Below are 27773 nucleotides of genomic sequence, written 5' to 3'. Positions count from 1 at the left end.
AATTCTAAATGTTAGGGAATTTTTCCACATATCAAATCTAAATTTTCCTCTTTGCAATTTCTACCCTGTTCCAGCTAGTTCTCCAGCTTGGGACCAAATCCAACCCTTCTTCTACCTTTCTCTCTCCTACCATCCCCCTGAAGTCTTATCTCTCCATGCTGAATTCTTCCCACGCCTAAACCTAAATCTTGGTTTCTCAGAGATTAGCAGAAAATATTATAGTGACTAGTTCAGCCATTCTGGGAAGCAATTAGAGAGTATGCCCCCCAAACTATTAAGCTATTTATACCCTCTGACTCAGCAATACCACTCTATGCCCCCAAAGAGATCAAAGAAAGAGGAAAAAGACCTATATATACAAAGATATTTATAGCAGCTCTTTTTGTGGTGGCAAAGAATTGGAACTGAGATGGTATCTATCAGTTGGGGAGTAGGTGAACAAATTATGGTATGAGAATGTGAGGGAATACCATTGTGATATAAGAACTGAGGGAAAAGGTAGCCAAGATGGCAAGGTGGTAAGAGCATAACATCTGAATTCGCCTCCACAAAACTCCTCCAAACAGATCTAGAAAATGCACCAGACCAAATCCTGACATGGAAATACAGAAGAAATTGCAGTGAGTCATTTGGTCCAGATAGAAGTCAGTGGATGCTCAGGATGGGGATGGGACAGGAGCACCCAAGGCAAAACAGTCCAGTGCTGAGGGACAGGCTGTACACCAGGGCAAGAAGAGGCCCCAGGCCAAAAATACTGTTGTGCTATGAGATATGATGGCGAGGGTTTCAGAGAGGAAATAAATGAACTGATACCAAATGAAGTGAACAGAGCCAAAAGAACAATTTATACAATGATAAAAATATGGCAAAGACGAGCAACTTTGAAAGAATTCAGAATACCCATCAGTGTCCCATTCCAGAGGACTAGTGATGAAACTCTTACCTCCCTCCCGACAGAATGGTGACGGATTCAGAATGTAGAATGAGAGAAAAAAATTGGACGAGGTCAATGTGGAAATTTGTTTTGATTGACTGAGTTTGCAGTAAGTTTTATTTTTCTTTTGTTCTCAATGCAGGGCAAGGTGGAGATGGGAGGCTTAGAAGGTGGATTTTAGGTGATTGAAACAATTTTTTTTTAATGATAAAAGGGGTGGTTTCAGAAAATCCTGAGAAGACTTGTATGAGCTGATCCAGAGTGAAATAAACAGAACTAGTAGGCAAATTGTACAAAACAACAGTATTGTAAAGACAAACACATTTTAGACTTAAGAGGATTCATGATGAAATGTGCTCCTCACTTCTAGACAGAGAGGGGATAGTCTCAAATTATAAATCAAGACTTTTTTTGGACATGTCAATGGGGAAATTTATTTTATTCTACTATACATGCTTATAACATGAGTTTTTTTATTTTTTGTTTTTTCAAAGGGAACAGGGGAGAAGTGAAGTAGGAAGGAGAGAAGGCAGCTTTCCAGTGGTTAAAAAATTAATTTTAAAGAATGACACAGTGAGATGTAGAATTCAACACTTTACTGAAAATTACGCTGAGATAGGAAAGCAGAGCCGAGCACAGCAGATAATAACGCAATAGGGCCAATACTTTCTGCATGGGTCAGACTTATTGGCATGAGTAAAACTGTTCAGAAGCTACAGAGCTAGAGCCCAGATAGCAGAGGGATTAGAACTCTGTTAAACAGGATTGTTCCTATCTGGCAGGCTTTTCTATGTGTCTAATTTTAAATGACTGCTGACATACAGACCAAGCCACAGGACCTGGCAAAGTTGTAAGGGGACAGAAGACAGCTAACAGGGGACTGAGTGTTGTTAGCTCAAGGCAATGGAGAATAATAGCCTGTGCAATCACATTATATAACTCACCTGTCGCCCCATTATCCCCAATTTGGCTTTCTGAGCTCCAACTAAGTTTGCTTTTCATGGGTGGTGGAAATGGGGCCAAGTGTCTAACAGACCACAGGAGGCTAACACACCTTCAGGAACATTTTCAACCCTCGCAGAGATACAGAATGTGTGCGTGTGTGCGCATGTGTGCGTGTGTGCATGTTTAGTGGGAGGAAGTTATCATTTTTCAAGTACTGACTCTGTGGAATAGGGAGAGAAATGAAGGTCTGACCTCAGAGGGGTAGCTCACATTTACACAACAGTAAAGATTCTGCCTCCCCATCAGTAAGCCACAGCACACGTTGGTTAGCAAAATGCTTTGTCTGCTTGTGAAGATGGATCACCCTCACAGGCAAAATCTGGTGAGCACACTTTTTTGAAGGTCTTTGAAAAAAGAAAGCTCAGTTGCCAAAAGGTCACCCAAGGTCCCAGCTATAAAAGCCAAAACAGGAAAATGCCCCTCCTGAATATGGAAAGTACATCTAACCTCTGGAACATAAATTGGTCTTTAAACAAATCAAACCAAACCAGTCTTACTTTAAACATAGCTGCTTGAGGTTCCCCGAGCTCATGAAATGGAGGCTTGCCTGTTGCCATTTCAATGATGGTACAGCCCAGGGACCAGATGTCAGCAGGGGCACCATATCCTCGAGGACCCTTATCAATGATCTCAGGTGCCATATATTGTAGAGTGCCTGGTTTAAGAGGAAAAAAACAGTGAGGGAAGTCATACTTCTTATCCATCATATTAGCTCACTGCGTGGTCTTGATGACATAAAACAGGTATGTTCCCATTTCACTCTCCAAATAATACTGGTTGTGATTCCTTCATGAGACTTAAGAGCGTATGTGATCCAATCTCTTCTTTGGCAGAGGGTCCCAGCTGGGGATTCCTGTAATGCTGATGGTTGTAAAAGGTACTACTCAGAGCTACAGAGAGGAACTTAGAACAAAGACCAAGTCTAAAGTCCAGAAAAATGAAACTATAGGAATATGAAAATATAATAATAAACCACACTGGGACCAGTTCAGAGGTATGCTAGAAAAAAGAAGCTCAAGGCTCCTGGAAAATTCTGTAATTGAAATACAATATTAAGGAGGAAGGTAGCACTGGGGAGAAGGGGAGGGGGTTGAGACCACTTCTCAATCCATTTAAAAATAAAGATGGTTGCAGAAGGACAAGAGAACACATTGCAAAGGCTATATTCTATCCTATGACTCTACCAATAAAGCTTCTATTTTATTTTTCTCATTTTTTTCAAAATCTAGAGGCTAGATTAGCATCTGGGTTCAGGTCCTGCCTCAGACATATTACCTGTGTGACCATGGACAAGTTATTTAACCCCTTATATCTAGAAAGATTTTAAAAGGGGGTTTTCACACCAGGAGCTTCCACAAACTTACAAAGGTCCAGACCACCTCCACACCCACCTCCTCTCCCCCAAAAAATATAGATCAGTGAGAAATCATAGGGAGCTTCCAGACACCCCTAATTTATCTTGCTATATACCTTGTTTGTACATAGATGTTTGCACACTGTCTCCCTCATTAGTCTGCAAGTTCCTTGAGAACAAGGACTAATTTTTGCTTTACTCCTTATCCACAGCCTTTAGCCCAGTATCTGATACCTATCATAGGGGGCACTTAATAAATGCTAGCTAACGGACTGAAAGCATAACAAGGAAATGTCTAATCAGTTGAAGTGTTGAGCAAGACATAGTCTCATAAGGTTCCCTGCATCATTAAGAAATCCAGGAAACCTCAGGAAGGGGAACATAAATGTGACATAATATCCTTTGCGAGCTTAATAAAGTTCCAATAATGAGTGTGAAAAGGCTTGGCCTGGAACACAATGCTCCCTCCAACTAATCCAAAATTAATTGATTAGAGACAGATTTTACAGGGTTATGCAATAAATGTTGAAGAGCAGTTAAGCCAAACAGAAGAAACAAACCGACCATGGTCAAAACATCCCATTGCAGGGCACTTTCTTTTGCAATAATAACTATGGATGTGGGTATTGAGGTGGTTTATACATGAAGACAGAGGCAATCTAAGGGATTTTAAGCAGAGCAGCTTGAGGGAGGTGATGGCAAAGGGAAAACAACCAAACTGAAAAAAAGGAAGAAAGGAAAGAGAGAAGAAGAGAGAGAGAGAGACAGAGAGAGACAGAGAGACAGAGACAGAGACAGAGAGACAGAGACAGAGAGAGACAGAGAGAGAGAGAGAGAGAGAGAGAGAGAGAGAGAGAGAGAGAGAGAGAAAGGGAGGGAGGGAGGAAGGGAAGAAGGGAGGGAGGAAGGGAGGAAAATATTGGCTATACAACGATCAAGCAGTATGACTAGAGAGGGGCAAGATAACACTTCAAATGGATGTGCAAACCCATAAAACGTTTCCATGTAAGTAATTTCCAACTAATTTGTATCAGAGAATAGAGAGGAAGTGGGCAGTTAGGTGGCATAGTAGATAAGAGTACTGGGCCTAGAGTCAGGAAGACTCATCTTCCTGAGTTCAAATCTGGCCTCAGACACTTACTAGCTGTGTGACCCTGGGCAAGTCACCTAACCCTGTTTGCCTCCGTTTCCTCATCTGTCAAATGAGCTGGAGAAGGAAGTGGCAAACTGTTCCAGTATCTAAACCAAGAAAACCCCAATGGGGTCACAGAGAGTCAGAGAGGACTGAAACAACTGAACAACAACAAAGGGGAAAGATGGGGAGGGGAATGGAGGGGAGAGGAGGGACGGGGAGGGGAAAGAATAAGAATTTACATAGAGCCCATCATCCAGGCACCATGCTAAGTACTTTACAAATATTATCTCATTTAACCCTCACAACAACCTTACAGGGTAGGTACTATTATTATCTTCAGTGCACAGATGAGGAAATTGAGGCTAAATGAGGTAAGTGACTTGCCCAGGGTCACATAGCTAGGAAGTGTCTGAGAATAAATTTGAACTCAGGTCTTCCTGAGCACTTCCCAGCACTCTCTCCATCACTCCTCCTAGCTGCCTTGGGGGTCATCATAGGATGGTAGGGCTAAAGGAACCTTAGACATCATTTAGCCCAACCTTTTGATTTCACAGATAATGCTGCTAGAGACTTCCCAAGGGGTTAAGTGACCCAAGGCTGCACAGCTAGTAAGTGTCACACCCAGAATTAGATATATACTTTTTTTTTTAAAAGCAATCGGGGTTAAGTAACTTGCTCAAGTTTACACAGCCAGTTATTTCTGGGTGTGGTGCTAAGTGTCTGAGCCTGGATTTGATCCCCAGGTCATCCCGACACTGGGGCCGGTGCTCTTACTCGCTGAGCCACCTGGCCACCACCAGATATATACTTTTGATATGTTGCCTTTCAAAGGAATCTATTGGTCTATTCATGGCACCACAGAACAGACCTTAGCTTTAGGAAAATGTTGAAAAGTCATTTTCTTATATTTCTAATTTTTTTTCATAGGAAAATCATTCACTTGAAACAGTTAAAAAGTACATGTGAGGGTGGAAGGAAACATACCCACAAGACTACGTCTAATAAATAGGAAAAAATGTCGATGGCAGGTCTGAAGCTTTCTATGTATGCCTGGGATGTGCTGAAGGAGTTCTGGGTTAGTTTGCCTGCACCAAAGGTAATAATGCTACCTCGCTGCCACATTGGAGCAGAGATCATCCAATCGCATTTGCTTCCCTCTGACTCCCTTCCAAAGCTTTAAAATCAAGGACTATATAAGCTCCTCGAATTACATTTCTCTTCTTTTTAAAACATTTCAGTGATTTTTTTTACACCATTGTCACTGTTCATTGGCTATTCCACCCTAACATGCCCAACAGAACCCTCCTGGTAACACGTAAATTTTAACATCGAGTCACTTTTAGTTATGTCTGGACTCTCTGTGACCCCATTTGGGGTACCATCAAGAAAAATAAATCAACATGTTGGCCATATCTAAAAATCACGTTCCTCATTTTCCACCTGCCTACAGTCATTCATTTCTTTTCCAATAAATAGGAGGAAATTTGTTTCACCATCTGTCACCCTCTGCCATCCAGACTGGTCACTGCATCAAAAGAATCTGAGGTCTTTCACTGTTGTTTGCTAAATTATGTTTTCCTTGAAACCCACACCACATGTGGGTACAACGGAAAAGGCACTGATTTTGTCATTGCTGTGCTTTTATTAACTTTTCATGTGGCTATTAAACAACTGGGTTGAACAATAAATATTTACGTTAAGCACAGTACAGTCAGAGGATCTGGGTTCAAATTCTGCCTCTGCTGTTTACTTTCTATATTGCTTTCAGCAAGTCAACTCATATCTCAGTTCTCTCCATTTGTCAAATGAGGAGTTAAAATGTGATCATCTGTAAAGTTCCCTAAGGTTCTAGATCTGTATTCAAGTATTTGTCATCAGTCCCCACATTTCCCAAGTGCCTGTATCTCAGACTATAGGGGACAGCCACTGAGGAGATTACAATCTGAGTCCCAGGAAAAATGCATGAAAAAAGGATGAAGCAGGATGAATCATGATGTCTGTCTTCAAGCAGACATGGACTCATGCTGTAGATCAGCCACGATTTTTGTACCTGGCCAATTTGAGGATTTGTTTTGCATGACTATTTGTATTTGTTATAAGATTTGACTTTTCTTTCTTTTTTTTTTTCAACGTGGAAAGTGGAAGTAAAAGAAAAGATATTTTGTTTGTTTTTTAGAAAAATAAAATTTAGGGGCAGCTAGGTTGAGCCGTAAATAGAGCACCAGCCCTGGAGTCAGGAGGACCTGAGTTTAAATCTGGTCTCAGACACTTAACACTTACTAGCCATGTGACCTTGGACAAGTCACTTAATCCCAATTGCCCTGCCTATTCCCCCCCCCAAAAAAAAAGTAAAATAAAATAAAATTTAATTTTAAAAAATGCTTGAAAAGGTCATAACAAAAAAAAAATACAATGAGAAGATTATGTCCACAGACCTTCCTGCTATAAAATTCTATGACTCTAAATACAAATTAATTCAAACTATGTGAGCTCCAAATCAATAATAATATACCTGTGTTATTAGGCCAGGGTAGGCATCTAAAGCAGTCACATCATAAAAAGGTTTCATCTCTTGTTATATTGTTTGAACACTGAGTGAAAACTTGGGAAAGGATGTAAAGGAGGTAAGTATCCAGGGCAGCTAAGGTAGCACAAAGGATAGAGAGTTGGGCTTAAAGTCAGGAAATCCTAAATTCAGATACAGAATCATATACTGACTTCTCTCTATATAACTTCTCTGTGCCTCAGTTTCCCCAATCTGTAAAAAATGTACCTGTAAGGACAAAATGACATATTTATAAAGCCCAAAGCACTATATAATGCTAACCACTATGCTAGTATTATTATTATTTATGAGGCAAAAAACAAAACAATTTCCTGTGCTTGGATGAGGATGGCTGCCTTTTCAACTTTCCTTTTCTGTGCTTCATCATCACAGAAGAAAATACCACTTCTGGATAGAGTTTGTGAATAGGCTAGCCTAGAGCTTGCCTGTTCACAAAGCTGAACCAGAGGGTTCCATCAGCCAGTTGGAATTTCTTTGAAGAATTCTTCTGTCTTATAAAGAGTGAGAAAAAATTATCAGTGCATAATAATCATAATGATGATGACGATGATAATGATAGCTAACATTTATATGGTGCTTCCTTTGGATAAAGGACTTGTCTCTAATATGAAAGTTCAGTCACTGTACTGTAACAACTACCTCAGGGAAACGAACTCTTTGTAATATAATAATAGTAATAAAAGCTAACATTTTTTATATAGTGCCTACTATGTGCTAAGCACTATGCTGAGTGCTTTGCAATTATTATTTCATTTAATCCTCACAATAACACTGGATGTAGGTGCTATTATTATCTCCATTTTACAGACAAGGTAACTGAGGCAAACAGAGGCTAAGTGACTTGCCCAGGGTCACACTGATGGGGTACAGGCTCTGGGAAACCCCTTGAACTCTCCTTGAATCTTCCCACTTGATGAGGAATGTGCCTGAGGCCATGAACCTTTCATTATCACTAGACCCAAATCTCTGTTACTAGCCTAGCCCTCCATTGTCTGTCATCTCCAGGTAGCCTCCAGGTAGTACTTCCCACCCTTAATCTCGTTATTGGAGTCTGACCTCATCTGACTCCTCCTGAAGACCCTCCCCAAACTCCTCCTCTAGACCACCCCTAGAAACCTCCCACAACCTTTCTGTATATAAGCTCCATCTTGCCTCCATGAGGTGGCTGAGAATTATCTGATGCAGACTCACTCTGTTTCATATTATTCTGGCCTGCTTGTCCAATACAAGCATCACAGATACCTAGGCTCCTTAAGAGTCTACCCATTATGGTGAATCTCTAATAAACTTTGCTTTACTTTGGCTGAGAGAAGGCTTAAGTAGAATTTATTTGGCAGGACCCAGCATGTTGGCATTTTGGGGTCTCACGCACCCCTAAACCTTAAACCACTGCAAGTAAGTGTCCAAGGCCAAGTTTTAACTCACGTCTTTCCAACTCTAGGCTGGGCATTCTATTTTAGCTGCCCCAAATAATCTTTCTCAGAATGACATAAAAACAAAATGGATATATTATGGTGTAATGGCCCTCACAAAGAGGATTAGGGAAGACAGATTTTGCCTTCCTTGAGAGTCAAGCAGTGGCCTGAACCCATATAGCTTTCTGAGTTAGCTTTTGCTTATCTCTCAGACCAAGGACATACTTCATGGTTTGGGGAAAGGGGTGGGACTTGGAGAAGCTGAAGAAAAAGAGACTAAGATATTGGCAAGTCATCCCTTTAGAATGTGAATTCAGGTCTATCCCAGAACCTCTGGAGTCATGAGTTTTCCTACTCCAAAGCTAATGAATGACAAAACATCCTGTTATCACCCCATCTCAACCTGCAATTGCTCAGCTAGGAACTAACTTCATTATTGATCAGAGAAACTCAAATTAAGACAATGAGATTTTTTTACTTCTATCAGGTTGGCTAAAACAATTGAAGGGGAAGGGGACAAATGTTGGAGAAGATGTGGGAAAATTGGGACACTAATTCATTGTTTGATGGTGGAATTGTGAACTGATCGAACCATTTTGGTGAGCAATCTATATTTATTTCCAAAGAGTTATTAAACTGCCTAAACTCTTTGACCCAGGAATACCACTATGTCCGAAAATATGTATAGCAGCTCTCTTTGTAGTAGTAAAGAATTGGAAATTGCAGAGATGCCCTTCAATTGAGAAATGACTGAACAAGTTATGATATTTGATTGTGATGGAATGCTACTGAGATGTAAGAAATAATGAGCATGATGATCTTAGAAAAACACAGATAGACTTACACTAAATAATAAGAGTGAAATGAGCAAAACCAAGAGAACATTGTATACAGTAACAGCAATACTGTTTTATTAAGTTTGTAAGATAATAATACTGTTTATAAGAACAACTCTGATTGAATAAGTCATTTTGACTATCACAAATATCCAAATTAACTACAAAGGATATATCAAGGCACTATCTGCATCCAGAGAAAGAACTGACAATAGATGTACAGAATAGTTTTACATATATACACAAATTTGCATCTAATAGTAGTAGGGTGAGGAGGAGGAGGGGGAAAATGGGGAAAAAAGACATTTAAGTGATAACTTTATTATATATTTAAAAGGGATAGCAAATTGCACACAACAGATTTGTAGTTTCAAGTGCAATCACCTTTTTTATGATGCTGGGTAAATACTTGTTTTATTCCATAAATTAAAAATAAAATAAATAATTTTTTTTAAAAAACTGACTTCTCCAAGTTCCATGTTTTGAATGACAACTAAGCAGGGAATACTCTGTATAGCTTGCCAGGAAGAAGAAATCTGAGTGTGCTTTAAGGACAAGGTTCCCTTGAGCCAGGCGCCCTATTAGAATAGTCTAAACTAGGGAATAGCAGGGAATACTCTGTATAGCTTGCCAGGAAGAAGAAATCTGAGCGTGCTTTAAGGACAAGGTTCCCTTGGGCCAGTCCCCCTATTAGAATAGTCTAAACTAGGGAATAGCAGGGACCTGGGAACTAGTCTTGGCTTCGTCACTAACTAGAGGGATGACTGAGGGAAAGGCTATCATTTGCTCTTGGTCTTAGATAGAGCATGGGACTTGGAATGAAGAAGACTTGAATGCTGCAGACACTTACCAGCTGCGCCATCTTGAGCAAGTCATTATGCCCAAGTGCCTCCGTTTCCTTGTGTGTAAAAATGAAGATAATATCACTGCACAGGGTAGTTGTGAGGATCAAATGTGGTAACACATGCAAAGCTAAACATGCTATATAAATGCTAGCAATTGTTTCTTAATTATTTTCTAATTTATTTTTAAAATTATTTCTATTTTTTTTTTTTTTTTTTTTTTGCTTTTTAGAGGGCAGTTGGGGTTAAGTGACTTGCCCAAAGTCAAATGGCTAGTAAGTGTGTCAAGTGTCTGAGGCTGGATTTGAACGCAGGTCCTCCTGACTCCAGGGCCGGTGCTCTATTCACTACACCACCTAGCTGCCCCAAATTATTTCTATTTTAAAATTTTTATTATTTCTATAATACTATTACTAAATGAGGAGTTTGGACCAGTCACCCTTTAAGGTCACTTCTGACACCAACATTCTCCATATTTTTGTTCCATGTACATCACGTGTGTTTAGCAAAAGATACATTGTTAATATGATTTTTATAACTTTTTGCACAACAATTTTATGACCAGGTAAAATAATATATCTTTACTTAGTTACAGATAGCATTGTTTTCAAAGGACCTGAACTCTTTAAATGTTATTGTTATGACACAATTACAAAGCACTTCATAATTTTAAAAAGTCCTAGATGTTTCATTAATTTTCCCTCACAGGGTAATGGTCATCCTGGGTTTAAACATCTCTGTCAACTGAGTACAACTTCTGGCAGGTTGAACCAAGCTGGAAAGGCTTCAGGTTCAAGTCTGGCAGTGGATAGAATGTCTGCTGCCCAAAGACTGGCCTAGCTCAATTCAGACAGTCTTCACAGTCATTCACAGTCTCCTAAAACACACGGGGTCTATGCTGTGCTTTAGAGCACCCATAACTGAAGACATCATGAACGTCTGAAGTATGAGTCTTCTCATTGTCTTGACTTTAGGACACCCTTTCTCTCAGTGCTTATATTCTTCATTGGGGCATGGATAGAGGAGGAAATCCACTCTCTCAAAACATTTAGAATGACACACATCTCAAGAGTAGCTGACTCCCAGAAGGGAAAAAAAGTAATCATTACAAAACACCAGGAACCAGAAAAAAATGGTGGGAACATTAATCAGGCTTATATTATTAGATTTTTTTAAAATTATAGAACAATAGCTAAATATCTGGGGAATTACTATGACTGAATTAGCCACAATTTTGAACAATTTGATGGAGAGGTGTTGTTGTTTTTTTTTATAACAGAATAACAGAATCTGAGGGCTGAAGGGAACTCTCAAAGGCCAGCAAGCTTGACTTACTATATTTGGACAAGAATTTCTAATAAAAATAATGATAACAATATAGCTAGCATTTATATAGCACTTGTGATGTCCCAGGCACTGCGCTAAGTGCTTTAGAAATATTATCTTGAACTCAAAATCTTATAAAAATGAATGCTAAGAATTGTCTTTACATATAATTGGGAGGAAAAACCAAAATACTATTTGAAAAAAATAAATATTATCTCATTTAAGCCTCAAAACCACCCCTGGGAGGTAGATGCTATTATTATAGCCATTTGTAAAATGTCAAATTTGTAAATTTATTTTAAAAAAAGATTGAGGAAACTGACGCAAACAGAAGTTAAGTGATTTGCCTAGGGTCATACAGCTTTTGAGTGTCTGATGTTGGATTTTAATTCAAGTCTTCTTTATACCATGCCTAGTATTCTATCCACTGCATCACCTGCTGTCTAATTATACCTAATCTATATCATACCTATCAAGGCATTATATAGCTTCTGCCTGAAAGTGCCCAGTCCATGGGAACCCACTCAGGTAGTTCTTCTCATTTCTGGAAAACTCCAATTATTAACTTACAGAATTTATTCGTTTGGTTGTTTTGACTATTATTTTGTTCATATAAAGAATTCCTGAATAGGAAACTCTCTCTTTACCAATGTCTATGGACTCATGTTCTGCAATTTACATTCTCAGAGAATTAATAACAGGTGGCACAGAAAACTTAAATGACTTGTTCAGGGTCATGCAATCAGTATATCTATCAGTCAGGATTTGAACCCAAGATTGAGACCAGTTCATGATACCTCTGTAAGAAATTTTTGGAGGGACACTCTGGACCTGTGATTTCATTTGTATAGGGAACTCCCAGGACCTTCCCTGAAGCTTCTCATCTTAGAGAGTTGTCTAGACTCAAGGCAAGTCAACAAGCCTTTATAAAGTTCCTACTATGTGCCAGACACTGTTTTTAGTGCTGGGGATATGCAGAAAGGTATAGGCAGTCCCTGGCTTTAAGGAGCTTACAATCTAACGGGGAGAGACAAAATTCAAACAACTGTGTGCAAACAAGATGAATTGAAGATAATCTCAGGGGAAAGGCACTAACATTAAGGAAGACTGCAGAAGGCTTCTTTCAGAGGGTCAGACTTTAGCTGGGACCTGAAGGAAGCGAGAGCAATGAGAGGTAAAGCAACTTAGTCAGGGTCACACAGTCAAGATGTGTAAGAGGCAGGACTTGAACTAACATCTTCCTAGATCCAAGGCCAGTTGTCTAACCGCAATGCCAATGCTATCTCTCAGGAAGTTTACAGGGACCCCTATTTGCTACATAGCACACATACTCCTGCAAGACTGAGAACACCCTCCCAGAGCCTCAATTGCAACAAAACAAAGGCCAAGGTAGCCGAAGAGGAAGAAAATCAAGCAATTTGCATGCAGCTGAAGATCCTTCGACATACGGAGTTACAAAGCAAAACAAGAACAGGGTTTGCTTTATAAAACAAACCATCCACTTGAAACACCATTCTACCTACTCTCTTTTCAGAAAGCCTAGCTACTTTCCATGCACGAAGATGTTACCAAACAGCGACACCTGCTCATGTGACTTTCACCTCCTTATCACAAATGAAACCAAGGTACCTGAGTCTTCTAGAGAAGCCTGGATTGGTTCTACCCACCTGTGAAGGTCTCTGTGCACGGATTCACTCCTGCCAGGCGTTTGGAGGTCCCAAAGTCAGAAATCTTCACCACTCCACTGTAAGTATTTACTAAAACATTATCACCCTGAAGATAAGAAGAAACAGACATCCATAAGCCAACTCAGACCCACATACTTCTTTCACAAGTTTCTAGGAAGATGGGACATAGGCTGGTGGGGCAGTTACTATAGTGACGAATGATGGGTGATACTGGGTATGTCGGGGACTGTGAGTGTATATGGGCGAGGGTGTGTGTGTTACATGCTCACAACCAGTGTTCTTGTCAGCTCCCATTATTAGAGGAAGTGAATAAAACTTTAATAACCCTAGGGAGTACCTTTATATCCCTATGAACTATCTGGTTTTCATGGAGATATTTAAGGCCCTCCAGTATCTGCTTGGTATAAAATTTTATTGTAGGTTCTTTCATTGGGCCCCATTTTGATCTCAGAAGAGCAGAAAGGCTTCCTGGAAGAAATAAAGCAGAGAATTCATTCAATTTGTATGCTAAACACATTTAATATTCCCCTCCCTCTCAACAGCCAATTGGGGAAGAAAGGAAAGCATACTTTTTATCCAGATTAATTTCCCCTAGGCTATTTCTATTTATCTTTGGTAGCAATTCTGTAAGAGCGGTTAATGAGGCATGCGCCATGCCTAATAAAAATGTATTTGCAAAAAGCTAGCCCTAGATTAGCATGGATTCATTCATTTATTCATTCAATTAAAAATGTATTAAATATTTATTCTTTGCTAGGTGCTGATGAAGATTCAAAGTTTAAATAAGACTAAGACTTCAACAAGCTTATAGTTTATGTCAATTTGGCCACTGTCAAAAGACAACTAATATAACTAAGAAATATAATATATACTTAGAGCTGGGAGCCAAATATAGCCTATATTTAGAAGTCATGGAATATGAGGGATATAGTTCAAAGATCTAGAGATGTAAGATAGAGGCCATCTAATACAAGCCCTTCCTTTTACAGAGGAGCTGGTACAGGCCAGTTATACTAACTTGCCCAAAGTCATAAAAGTACTAATTGGCAGGGCCAAGATTTGAATTCAGGTCCTTTTCCAAATTCCGTACTTTCCTGTTCTACTGTACTTTCCTTCTTTCCTCTTCCTTTTCATTCTTTCTTTCCTTTTCGTCTTTCTTCAAGATCAGAAAAGTCAATATTTTTCACATACAAAACTTTTCAGTCCTGCGGTATGATGTTCATTTGAATCTTAACTTGTCACTTACTGCCTGTGTGACATAGGGTGAATTGCTTCCCCTCTCTGGGCCTCCCTTTCCTTATCTGTAAAATGGCAGGGTCGGACTAGTCAGTCAGTCAGTCAACAAACATTTATGAAATACCTACTATGTGCCAGGGCCAGGCCTGGTGCTAAGTGCTGCAGATCCAAAGAAAGGTAAAAGATAGTTCCTGCCCTCAAGGAGCTCACAGTCTAATGAAGAACTCACTAGCTATTTGTTGTTGGGTCATTTCAGTCAGGTCTGACTCTTCATGACCCCATTTGGCAAAGATACTGGAGTGATTTGTCATTTCCTTCTCCATCTTATTTTACAGATGAGGAAACTGAGGCAAACTGGGTTAAGTGACTTGTCCAGGGTCACACAACTAGTACACGTCTAAGGCCAAATTGTCTTCCTGACTCCAGGCCCAACACTGTCCACTGCACCACCTAACTGCACCCAAAGAACTGACTAGATGACTTTTAAGATCCCTTCCAGCTCAAAATCTATGAATTCTAAATATAGTTCATGATCATCATAGCCTGTAATTCTAATGATATTGATAGCCAATATCTGTATAGCATTTCAAGATTTACAAAGCTTACATCAATCCCATAATGTGGATAGTCTAAATGTTATCTTTATAGATATAGAAATTGAAGGCTCAAAGGTTAAATGACTTGCCTATTGTGATACAGTTATTGTCAAAGGTAATAATTATTTTATACATATACATATAGACATACATATGTGTGTGTGTATCAGCTAGGTTATACAGTAGAGCGCTGGACCTGGAGACAGGAAGGCCTAAATTCAAATCTGGCCTCAGACATTTTACTAGCTGTGTGACTCTGGACAAGTCATTAAACTGTTTGCCTCAGTTTCCTCATCTGTAAAATGAGGATAATAGCACATAGGTTGTTAGGGCAGCTAGGTGATGCAATAGATAGAGTGCTGGACCTGGAGTTAGGAAGACTCATTTCTGTGAGTTCAAATCCAGCCCCAGATGTTAGTGTGACCCTGGGCAACTCACTTAACTTTGTTTGCCTCAGTTTCCTCATCTGTAAAATGAGCTGGAGAAGGAAATTACAAATCACTCCAGTATCTTTACCAAGAAAACCCCAGATGGGAGCACAAAGTGTCAGACAGGACTGAAATGATGAAATGACAACCAGGGTTGTTGTGAGGATCAAATCAGATAATGGTAAAGCATTTAGCACTTGGTATACAGTAAGAACTATATAAATGTTAACTATTAGCCCCTATTCTGATTCTCTTTAAGGTTTGCAAAGCACTTTATATTATCTGATTTGATCCTCACAACAACCCTGGGAAGAAGGTGCTATTATTATTCCCATTTTACAGAGGAAGCAATTAAGGGAGAGGTCAAGTGACCTAATAAGTCTCAGAACTGGGATTGAAAGCCAGTCTTAAGTCTAGTTTTCTTCCCTCTAAATTTAGTTTATACTGCCCCTTTATATAGGATTTTATGGTGACAAAACATTTTCAGACCTATCTGATTCTTACAACAATCCTCTGAGGTGGCAGATACTCCAAGAATTATTATACCCATTTTACAGATAAGGAATCTACAACTCAGAGCTCAAGGGACTTGGCCAATGTCACATAACTAAGTAGGTTCACGAGTGGCAGGATTGAAACCCAGATCTTCTAGCTCCAAGTCCAGTGACCTTTCCCTTGCCCGGTAGTGGTGCTCACCACCTGGACAGCCCTAGGGGTACAGGAGAAGAGGTCTTGACTTGGAGGCAGGCAACAAAGGTTCCAATCCCATCTCCACCACTTAGCCTGTTACAACAACGAGAAACATCGCTGAGACCCAGTTGCCTCATCTATACACAGGGATTTGTGCTAATTTGTAACTAATATAACATTTGAGCTACCTACTACATAGGATTATTGTGAGAAAATGTCTTCTGTAAACTATAGTAACGTAAATTTTAATTATTAAACCCACATACCAAGCATCCGACGAAACCTGAAAATTTCAAACATCTGTTGGCATGCAAAAGGTCTGTGTTTTGTTGATCAAAGAGTTAGATGTTCATCTGATTTTTAAAAATGTTTTTATCAACATGTCTGCCACTAAAGTAGTTCGGGCAGAACTATCCTTCAACTGCAGGTTATATTTCTTAATCCTTTTAATCCAGTCATACACTTTCCCCATTCCCTCAAACCAAATTTCAAATCAGAAAATATGCCTCCCAGTGATCCCATGACCTACAAAAAAGACTGCGGGGCTTCATGAGCTTTGCATCTGAATGAAAAATCAAGAAACAGAAAGGAGGAGATACACAAATGTTTTATTCCTACTTTTCAGAGCTCTGGAAGAGTAAAGTCACAAACCTCCAGGCACCTGCTCCATAAAGATTTTAATGTAGCCATCTTCTGAAACGGAGCCAAGATATTGGACAATGTTGCGATGTTTCAAATACTTGTGCAGGGCGATCTCTTCATGTAAAGGCTGAGAATACCTATGATTGATGATTGATGATGATGTTAATAGCATGTATATAGTACTTTAAAGTCTCCCAAAGCTTTTTCATTTTATCCTCACAACCTAGGAGGTAGGTGCTATTATTATCCCCATTTTACAGATAAGGAAACTGAGGATGGCAGACATTGAGCTCAGGGTCACACAACTAATATCTGAAAGAGGGTTGGAACTTAGGTCTTCCGAATCCTGGTCAAATACTCCATCCATCAGCGTGCTAACTAGCCAACAACAACAACAACAAAAAAAAAAAACAGAAAAACATTGACTCTGGAGAGTTGGAAGTCACTTTTTGTTGTTGTTGAATCATTTCAGTTGTGTCTGACTTTTTTGTGACCCCATTTGGGGTTTTCTTGGCAAAGATACTGGAGTGGTTTGCCATTTTCTTTTGTAGCTCATTTTACAGATAAGGAAACTGAAGCAAACAGGATTAAGTGACTTGCCCAGGGTCACACAGCTAGTAAGTGTCTGAGGTAGGATTTGAATTTAGGAAGACGAATCTTCTTGATTTGAGGCCCAGAACTCTATCCACTACCACTTAGCATGCACTGTGGTGCAACACAATTCTGGCCATTGTCTAGAGCTTTTATAAGAGAGGAGGTCTATTGAAAAGTCTTTGGTGCGGGAATAAGGAGACTTGGTCCTACTTTGTCACTAACTGGTTATGTGACCTTGGGGAAGTCATTTAATTAAAATAATAATAGCAAAGACAAAATCAGCCTCTGAGACTTTTGCCTAATAATCTTAATTTTTCCCTCTAGAATAATAAAGAACAAATCTGATCCTTCCATAGGACATTCCTTTCTTAAGAGCTAAAGCTAACTTTCATTCAACACCCCCAGTCTCACCAGAATCTTCTCCTCTAAATTAATTGACCTCAGTTTCATCAATCATTCCTCATGACATAGGGAATTGCTTGGTAGAGTACTGGGCCTGCAGCCAGGGAAGACCTGAGTTCAGATTTGACCTCAGACACATACTAGGGCAAGTCATTTAGCCTCTGTTTACCTTAGTTTCCTCATCTGTAAAATGGGGATAAAATTAACACCTACCTCCCAGGATAGTTGTGAGAATTAAAACGAGATATTCATAAAGCACTTAGCCCAGAGTCTGCACATAGAAGTCCCTCTATAAGTGCTAGTTATTATGATGACTCATTGATGCCTGGTTTACAAATGCCTCACCATCCTGATTGTGCTCCCCTAAACATACCTTATTTGGTTAATTATCTTCTTTAAAAATCATGCCCATAACTTATATAATATTTGAACTATGGTTCGATTTGCACAGAAAATAGAATTGTCATGTGTCATGATCATGCTTCTATTAATGCTTACATATACACATGAAAGGGAGCACATCATCGTGGTTGAAGAGCTCACCTCACAGTAAAGAAGTCCTGGGTTCGAGTCTTTCTCTGATACATAGGGCTTTTTGGCCCCCAGCTGGTCATTTAACTCCTTATTGCCCTTCGAGACCATAAGGACGTAAAGCAGCTGCTGACCTGATCTGGCTGGCAGATCTGGTCAAAAATACACATACACACACAGAGTTTGGGGGCCTACATACTTCTTCAACAGGGATGAATTTGAAAAGATAAGCAGGAAAACCACTGATGGGAAACTTCCTCCAAATAATAGGCATGAGGTCAGAGAAAAGAGCAAAAAAAAATTATGATTATTCTGTATTTTATAATATTTCTTCCTATAATATTCTAAGGTGCATGGGTCTTAGCACAATCCTTGACACGTAGTGCTTAATAAGTGCTTTTTCTTTTATTCATTCATATTACTAAATTACATATGTATGCATGTGTTCTATGTACGTAACACATATTATATATAAAATACTACATATTATACATGTAATATATGTGCCTATATACACACTTACATAATATTTCAGATATAAAAAGATTCATCTGCAAAATAGTATGGAGATCCATTCTATTTTAGAGTACATACCTTGTGAAGTGGTTTCATGTTTCTGAATTCACACCATTCCAAATTATAATTACATAAAATGTGGCCATTGGCTCCAGGCCAATGGATATGCATGCAAATTTGAATTGTATACCCACTTCATGGAATTCATTATTTGCACTGATTGAGCCTTGGACTTAATAGAATCACTTTTTAAACAGTATAATTTGCCTTCTTTTTTGAGTAGCCCTGTGATTTCATCAGTTACAAGGGGCTCCAAGGGAGGAAATCCCCTCTACCAATGCAGACCAACATCACTGAAGTAATGAATTCTCTCAGAGAGCTATCTGGGAGTACTAAGGGACTGAGAGATTTGTCCAAGCTCACATTCTATCAGGACTCGAACCCAGGTCTTTGAGGGCAGTGTTCTATCCCCTATGCCAGACTACCTCTCTAAATTTCTTAACTATGAAATTTTACAAATCAAATGTCACTATGATATCTTCTATCATTCCAATCTCTTTGAATTGCACAGTTAAGATTTGCTTTTTCTCCAATAAAATTTTAAACAAGGCAGTATCCATGTTGGTAATAATTATTCCTTACCTATCTGAGCCACCTAAACTACCAGCCATTGTCCTGGATATGCCATCAGACGACTGTAATGTGACTCACTTACCTGCTGTCTCTCTCAGGTATCTCTTTGATAGCTATTCGAACTTGGTTGCTAAGATCTCTCCCGGCATATACAATTCCATAAGTGCCTTTCCCCAGGACTACTTTTTCACCATTCTCATCATAATCATATTCATACTGGGGGGGAAAGATCAGGGAGATGGAGAAACACAGTGTTTGGGGTAAAAACTTCTTTTAATATCATAATAGAATAATCAGCAATCATGGCTTTTAAATTTATATTTCATATATCTACACATATATATATATGTAAAGACACACAAACATAGAGAGTTATTTGAGCATAATACCACCACTTATTTCTTAGATACTTTATTTTTAATTATATAATTATTCCACAGGCATGGAATTTCTAGCCATTGTTAACATACACATCTATGACTTTTTTCTGTAAGTGAATTTGTATTTTTACAGGTATATTTTTGATCAACTTTAAGTCACTTTTTATATTCAATTCAATCAAGAAATATCTATTTAAAACTTATATACAAAGAAAATTGTGAAAGGTATTGTGGTAAAGTTTTGATCTTGAAGTAAGGAAGACCTGGGGATTGAAGGTTTTCCTCTGACACATATTGTATGACTATGAGCAATTCACATAATCTCTAAGTATGAGTTGCTAATCTACTTTGGTAGAGGGATTTTCCATACTGGGAGCTCCCTACAGTAATGAACTCACAGGTGTCAGCCCCCCAAATTGGTTTTTTAATGTTTAAATATGCAAGAAACAGGTGTAGGTGCTAAGGAGGAAAGAAAAGAGGTATAACACAGACAGAGTCAAGAAGCTGACGATCTAATGGCACAGAGGGGTCTGGAAAGCAAGTACACAGATACATATGCTATGAAGGAGAAGATAAATAAGTTGAAAATACAAGTCAGAGAGATGATAGATGATGGATGGATGGATGGATGGATGGATGGATGGATGGATGGATGGATGGATGAGAGAGGGAATGGGGGGAGGTCCCTATCCATGCAGTTAGATGAATCTGAAATCTAGAACTTCCTAAAAAGAGCTTCCATCTTATTAATTTCCTTATCTCAAATAGACCATTTTATTTATGTTTCTGGTATAGCCCAGAGTTCATTTTAAAAAATTATTTAGCTACTGTGAATATTCCCTCTGCAGGTGCAGATCACAACCCCTCTGACTTAAACAGACAGTCTTTCTGAGTTGCTGTCGCTAAAAGATTCATTGTCAGGCAGCCACCCCTCTAATAAGTCCTTCCAAACTTTGCATCACAAACCTCAAGTCTATCACTGACCCCTTCTTGGAGTCTATCTGGCTTGGTACAGTTTGGCAGTCTGTGCTCCAATCAGTTTGGGTTTAGAGAAATCAAGATCACCTTGAGGCACTGAGAAATGCTTGAGGGAAAGGCTTAATTACTATGTATCATTTAGAAACTTCTCCTAAAGTAACCCAGAGGTACTGCTCCAATATGACTTGAAAGCACAGTAAAACCTCATTAACTATAAATAATGGAGCTGGGAAGCCTGGTTTAAATTACTGGCAAATCTGATTAATTATACAATAGTTCCAAATACAGACAGTAATGTGAAGAGCAGGCCAATTTAGTGTTGCCAAGGAAAGGTCTGTATTGAGCTGATTTCTGAATAGATAAAAACTCTTTGTATCTGGTAGCTGAAGAAGATTTAAGAATGCTTGAAAAGATCTGCTTTAAGTTGTCTAACTATCTCCCCTCATAATCTTCCATGTTTAGCTTATCAAGACCATATTCCATTAAATTAAGAGCATGATGTTAGATGCTGGAAGAGATATAATGATTTTAAAAGATCCGGCCTACATCCTAATGGAGTTTATAGTCTAGTTCTTAAAAATTATATATGTATAGACAAATTATTATATTTTTCAAAGGACTGGGTATTTTGTAGTATCACAAAGCTAGGGCTGGAAAGGACCCCAGAGGCCATTGAGTCCAAACATCACTTTATAGATGAGGAATCTGAGGCCTAGGAAAGTTAAGTGAGCTGCCCAAGTTCACACAGCTAGCAAGTATCTGAGGTGGGCCTTTGACCCAAGGTCTTTCTCACTCCAAGTACAGCTCTCAGTTGATAATGCCACAATGCCTTAAGATCCTTTCAACCATATTTTGGGGAAAGGTTTGGGATGAAATATCATATAGGCTTCATTCCATGTGTATATCTTGGTAGAGGGCATTCTGGTTAGCCATAGAAGATATAAACCAGTCTGGATGCTGAGAAACCAGAGCAGGAATTATAGGTGTTATTGTTCTGACTCATAGTCCACAGCATAAGAAGTTTAAAGGATTTTACACCAGTTCCTAGTTTGGGTCCTTAGACAGTGGCCTTTGGGGTCATGTGGAAGAGTTCCCCACTAGAGATGAAGGATATTACAGAAAACGTGAAGCTCTGGGTTTCTTCCAAAGCTAATGTCTCTGAGCAACTCCTCTTTCTTGCAAAGTTTTTCTTTGCTGAGAGAAGGATTATTTGTTTAATTTTGTGTACAGTCTATGAAGAACTAAAATAGGAGACTATCAGTGTGTCCCACAGAGGTAAGCTTATACCCAGTCCAAACCGTCCCACATTTGACTGCATGATATCCAGAGTATACTGTACTGAATGTTGAGGAAAGATTATCCCCAATAACGATGGCTATATTATCTGTTATTGTCGTAATCTTAAAAAAAATTATAAATCATATTATGTGACAAGCAATAGGAAAATTCATTGTATTCTTCATTAAACAGAGGATGAAAATGGGGAAGGTATCAGGGGGATTCTCATTTCTTGCTCATAGCCTTTCATCTCTAATGACACAAGACTTACCTCTAATGTTTCCCCATCGATCTCCCCTTCTAATTCCACTGTACAGCCCACCACATCCGTTATAATCTCTTTGACTAAAGAGCAAAACCTGGGAACAACAAATGTCACCAAGAAGTTCACAAATTTGCAACAGCTGTATTCTGCCACCTTCACCTTCACCTTCATACTTTTGTTAAATTCCATCACAGATGAACACTGACAGTGGGTAATGCTTGGAATTTCGGGGTGCAGGGAAGGAAAAGTCTCTTCTCTGAAAGGCAGATGTTTGGATTTGGGGGTTAACCAGCTAACTATACTTTCCACCTGAGGGTTTAAGTCTCACATAAAGGGCAGAATAGAGACTGGAGCATTAAAAAAGGAACCAAAATGTGAAACTCAGACATGAAAATAAGGAAAACAAATACATACTAATACATGAATTAATTAAACAATAAAAATAATTATTTGTTAAATAGCCTTATTAGCCACTCTGTATATAAATAATCATAATTCTCTGGCCCAGAAGTCTTCAAAGGAATAATTTTTATGAGGAATAATTTTTATTTCCTTAAAGCTTGAGATTACCAGGGGAAAAGTTAGGGATAAGGGATATTTACAGTAAAGTCCCTAAATGAAGTTGGAGAAAGGTACCACTGAAAACTGCCTTCCATTGGGTTTTCAACTTTTTCTGTGTCATGGACATCTTTAGCAATATAGTGAAACTCTTTTCAGAAAGATATAAAAGTAACCCCTTCTCAAAATGATATTTTTCAATGTGTATAAGAAAACACATAGGATTACAAAGGAAACTAATTATATTGAAATACAGTCAATAAAGAATTTTTTTTTTAAATTCACGGAGCTGGTTAAGAATCTCTGTGCTAAAAAGACATGGTAGTAATTTAGAGAAACACGACGAGAGTTTAATGAACAGATATAAGACAAAGATGAGGCAGCATGGAGGTGCAGTGGACAGAGCACCAGGCCTGGAGTCAGGAGGACCTGAGTTCAAATCCAGCCTCAGACACTTATTAGCTTTTTGACCGTGGGTAAATCACTTAATCCTGTTTGCCTCCATTTCCTCATCTGTAAAATGAGCTGAGGAGAGAAAAGGCAAACTACTCCAGAATCTTTGCCAAGAAAACCTCAAATGGGGTCATAAAGAGTCAGACATAACTGAAACGACTGAATAACAACAACAAAAATAAAGCAAAGAGAGCAGAGCCAAGAGAACAATACACACTGTGACTACAAAAACATAAATGGAACAAAAATTAAAAAAAGAGCTGAAGTCAAGATTAATTGCAATGACTCATCTGGACCCATATTAGAAATGCTAAAATATATTTCTCTCTTCTCAGGAAAGAGTTAAGGGACTATGGGAGGGGAGTGTTACATATACTATCAAACTGGTCAGTTTTGTTTAACTGTTGGGGGTTTTGATTTTTGTTGTTGTTGTTAAAAGGGACAAATAAGGAAACACCTGTGATGTAAAAAACAAAAAACCATCAATAAAACATTTTTTTAAAGAAAAAAAAAAAGGTATGGTAGCAACGATGATCATCCTGGTATTACTGCTTTGAGATCTGGAGAGCCCTACTCTAGACCATAAAATAAATCAAATTATAGCTACATCACAATTAATGCAAATAAAGAATTCACTTAAATGTTTACACGTTGCCAGAAGTCTGACTCTTGGATAAGTGGGTTATTATCATATTGTATTTGAAACATATGATTGCAGTTCCATTTATAACATTTTAAGAAAGCAAATTCAACAAATGCAATTTTCTTTTGGACCACAAGCTCTATGTCTGTGAGGACCCCTTTAAATAGGTTGACCATACGTCAAATAAATGAAGCAGAAATGGAACTTACCTACTGCACTGGTCTTCAGTAGAAAAGTAAATTTGAAAGTCATCAGAGTTATCATGGACATAAAGAAAACAACACCGTTCATCAAACTTGGATATGCTGGAAAATGTTCATTAAAAAAGAAATATTACATATAACTTGGGTTATAGGGGTCTTAAATTTACTGGAGAATTAAATTACTACAAAACTGCTTCCATTTTAAAGACAATGTCCCGATGACTTATCTAATCAGTCTTTGATTTTCAATACAAATAAAACTCAAATAAATGAGAATTGTCTCTTGCTATTTTGAGTCTGTGTTCACCTGTCTCTTGCTATTTTGAGTCTGTGTTCACCAATTTAATTCAACAAACATTAATTAAGCATCTGCTCTACTATATGAAATTGGGAGAGATATTGTGAGGGAGACAAAGGGGCACATGCAGAGAAAAATCACAAAAAAGAGTTTTTGTTTCCATTAAAATGTAATGAAATGCACAAAACAGTAAATAGTTGTCATTTTTCATTCCTACTGACCTTATTCCCCTAATGGAGGAGGCTGTAAAATTCCATTCATGAATTTGCTTCTGTAGGAACCAAAGACACAAGTCAAGAGTTCCATTTTTGACAGCAAAGCATAACATAACAGGGCCATTCTCTTTTTCATTCAACATTCAATTACATGCTAGTTTTCTCAGCATGAGATACAATCTTACATTTTTTTTAAAAAATCTGCATTTTACTATAAAAAATAAGTAATACAGAATAATAGAAATATATTCCAAAGTATCATAAAAATTGACTTAGGTCCATTTACCAGTTACAACAGAAAGTCTCTATTTTGATATAATGGTAAACTCCTCTCTATGAAGTATATAATAACTCCATCCATCTTCTACTGACATGTCAGAAACAACAGAATAAGACCAGAATTTATTAATCTAACAAAGCAGTGGCAGCACAATATACCTAGACCCATGATGGTTGGTCAGTCTCATGGGAAGCAAGCACAAAGCCCTAGAAAGTATTTTCCTTGAAGAGAATTCTTTTCCTTTTCCTTTACTTCTCTCATTCCTGACATGCCAAATAAAAGAAATAGGTAGAATGGAAGGAGACCTAAGGATACAGGGAAGGCTGCGAAAAGGGGTCTTATTGCTTGGTAGGGTCCAAGCAGCATAGCCACAAGGTATGAAGGTCACAAGCTCCTATGAGACTTCAAGATTCACCTCACTTTTGGGGGCCTCAATTTTCTCGGCTATAAAATGCGGGGGTTAAACTGGAGGTCATCTAAGGTCTCTCTCAGCTCTAAGTCTTAGGCATTAAAAAGGCTTTGGGAAGGCACTTTGTGAGCCTTGAACATAAGTTATGCGAATTCTACATGTGTCAGCTCTAGGCAATATGTTTCAGGCCATCCTGGATCAAGAGGGAGAGTCAAGAGTAAAACCATCCCACTTTAAGAGGGACTGATTAAATTATATGGGGGGAACTAAACTAGATGCAAACACAGAAGAGAAATGATAGCATTAGGATGATTCTGAGGAAAGGAAGAATTGAAGCCACCGTCCTGCCTTTGGGTAGGCAGTGTTTGGGGCTGACCACACTGACTGAGCCAACCCAAAGATTAGTATAGGCTTTATAGAGCACTTATAGAACTCAAACATAAGGCAACAATATGTACCTATTCTTCTGTATCCCCCAATTTTTTTAAAGGGGGGAAGGAGGGCCTTTTTGTACAAAAATATTTATAGCAGTTCTTTTTGTGGCAGCAAAAACATTGGAAATTGAGGGAATGTTCATCAAACGGGGGATGCTTGAACAAGGGGAATATGTTTTTAATGTCATATTATTGTGCTGTAAGAAATGATGAGCAGGATACTCTCAGAAAAACCCAGAAATATTTACATGAACAGATACCAAGTGAAGCTAGCAGAACCAAGAGAACATACTATAGGATGAACAAATGTGAATGACTTAGTTATTCTCAGAAATACAGTAGGGGTGGCTAGGTGGCATAGTGAACAGAGCACTGGCCCTGGAGTCAGGAGGACCTGAGTTCAAATACGGCCTGAGACACTTGACACACTTACTAGCCGTGTGACTTTGTGCAAAGTCACTTAACCCCAATTGCCCTCCAAATACAGTATCAAAGCACTCCTGATGGAAAATGCTATCTACCTCCAGAGAAAAAAACAGTCTGAATGTAAACCGAAACATACTACTTATCACTTTAATTTTTTTATTTTATTTGAATGTTCTTCCACAAAATGAGTAACAGGGAAATATATTTTACACGATTTGACAAGAGTAACCTATATCTGATTGCTTACTATCTCAGGGAGGGAGAGAGAAAGAGGATTTGAAACTCAAAATTTTTTTTAAAAATGAATGTTAAGATTATTCACATCCAGAGAAAGAATACAGAGTCTAAATGAATGCAGATGGAAGCAAACTACTTGCTCTCTCTCTTTTGTGTTTTGTTTCATTCCTTCTTTCTCATTGTTCACTCCATTGGTTACAATTCTTCTTTACAACTTGACTAATGTTCAATGTGAAGGTATCTGCAGAACCTATATCAGATTACATGCTGCCATGGGGGAGAAAAATCAAGTCCTTGCCCTTAAGGGGTTTACATTCTACTGAAGGGATAACAAATCACAAAAGTAAGTAAATACAAACATGATAAGTAAGAGAGGGAGAGAGGGAGGGGGAGGGAGAGAGAGACAGAGAGAATATGAGTGTGTGTGTGTGTGTGTGTGTGTGTGTGTGTGTATGTGTGTGAGATGGAGTGCTAATAACTGAGGAGATCAGGAAAAGTCTCTTGTAAGAGGTGGTCCCTGAACCATGCCTTTAAGGAAGGTGGGGATATCACCAGGCAATAGACAGGAGGGTGTTTCTTCTAGACATAAGGGATCACTTGTGCAAAGGCATATGAAATGTCATGAAGGGGAACAGTTACTAGAATAATAAAGCCACATTACCCAATACAAAGACAACACAGTTCACAGCACTAAGAAATGCCCAATTAGGGATCAAACTCCCTAGTAAGGGCAAACATTAGAGGTTAACCAATCACTGCAGAGGGGTCAGGTACTATTTTATCTGGGCTCTATAAGCAATACCAGTGGGAGAAAGGACAAGATGGCTAATAATTCAAAACCCTGAACCAGTGACAGCCTATTTCTGTCCCAAACAGAACTAATAGATCTCCATGCTGATGAAATCCTCTGGAACACCAGAAGGGCATGGGGGGGGGGGGGGGTCGCTTACAGATACAAAATGGAGGAATAAATGACGACAAGGTTGAGGATGAGAATAACAGACATTAAAAAGGACTTTAAAGTTTGCAAAGCACTTTATATACAATATCCGATTTAAGTCTCACAACAACACTGTGAATTAGGTTCTGCAAATACTATCATTTGAATCTGGGGAAGGAATGATCACTGGGGGCTTGATAGTTGTAGAAGGACTGATAAAAAAAGGAGAATTTATGGACCTTACATAAGAGTGTGTGTGTGCGTGTGTGAGAGAGAGAGACAGAGACAGAGACAGAGACAGAAAGAGAGAGAGAGAGAGAGAGAGAGAGAGAGAGAGAGAGAGAGAGAGACAGAGAGACAGAGAGACAGAGACAGAGACAGAGACAGAGACAGAGACAGAGAGAGAG

General features: G+C 38.7%; 1 protein-coding gene across 1 annotated transcript in view; it reads right to left on the bottom strand.

Annotated features, from left to right (window-relative positions):
* MAP3K15 (mitogen-activated protein kinase kinase kinase 15) overlaps positions 1 to 27773 on the bottom strand; it is a 148264-nt gene that overhangs the window by 29193 nt on the left and 91298 nt on the right. Inside the window, exons 12-19 of the mRNA XM_069063468.1 lie at positions 24647 to 24696; positions 24134 to 24229; positions 22277 to 22364; positions 19452 to 19585; positions 16703 to 16830; positions 13439 to 13569; positions 13081 to 13186; positions 2437 to 2594 (exon numbers count right to left, since the gene is read on the bottom strand). Of these exons, the coding sequence (XP_068919569.1) occupies positions 2437 to 2594; positions 13081 to 13186; positions 13439 to 13569; positions 16703 to 16830; positions 19452 to 19585; positions 22277 to 22364; positions 24134 to 24229; positions 24647 to 24696 (891 nt within the window). The remainder of the gene's footprint in view (positions 1 to 2436; positions 2595 to 13080; positions 13187 to 13438; positions 13570 to 16702; positions 16831 to 19451; positions 19586 to 22276; positions 22365 to 24133; positions 24230 to 24646; positions 24697 to 27773) is intronic.

This window comes from Petaurus breviceps, unplaced genomic scaffold (assembly GCF_028583685.1).
Source record: "Petaurus breviceps papuanus isolate PSGF00001 unplaced genomic scaffold, PetGlider_PUasm1.0 90574, whole genome shotgun sequence".
Classification (NCBI taxonomy): domain Eukaryota; kingdom Metazoa; phylum Chordata; class Mammalia; order Diprotodontia; family Petauridae; genus Petaurus; species Petaurus breviceps.
The sequence above is the reverse complement of the archived record's forward strand: the minus strand, read 5'-3'. Positions and strand labels throughout refer to the sequence as shown.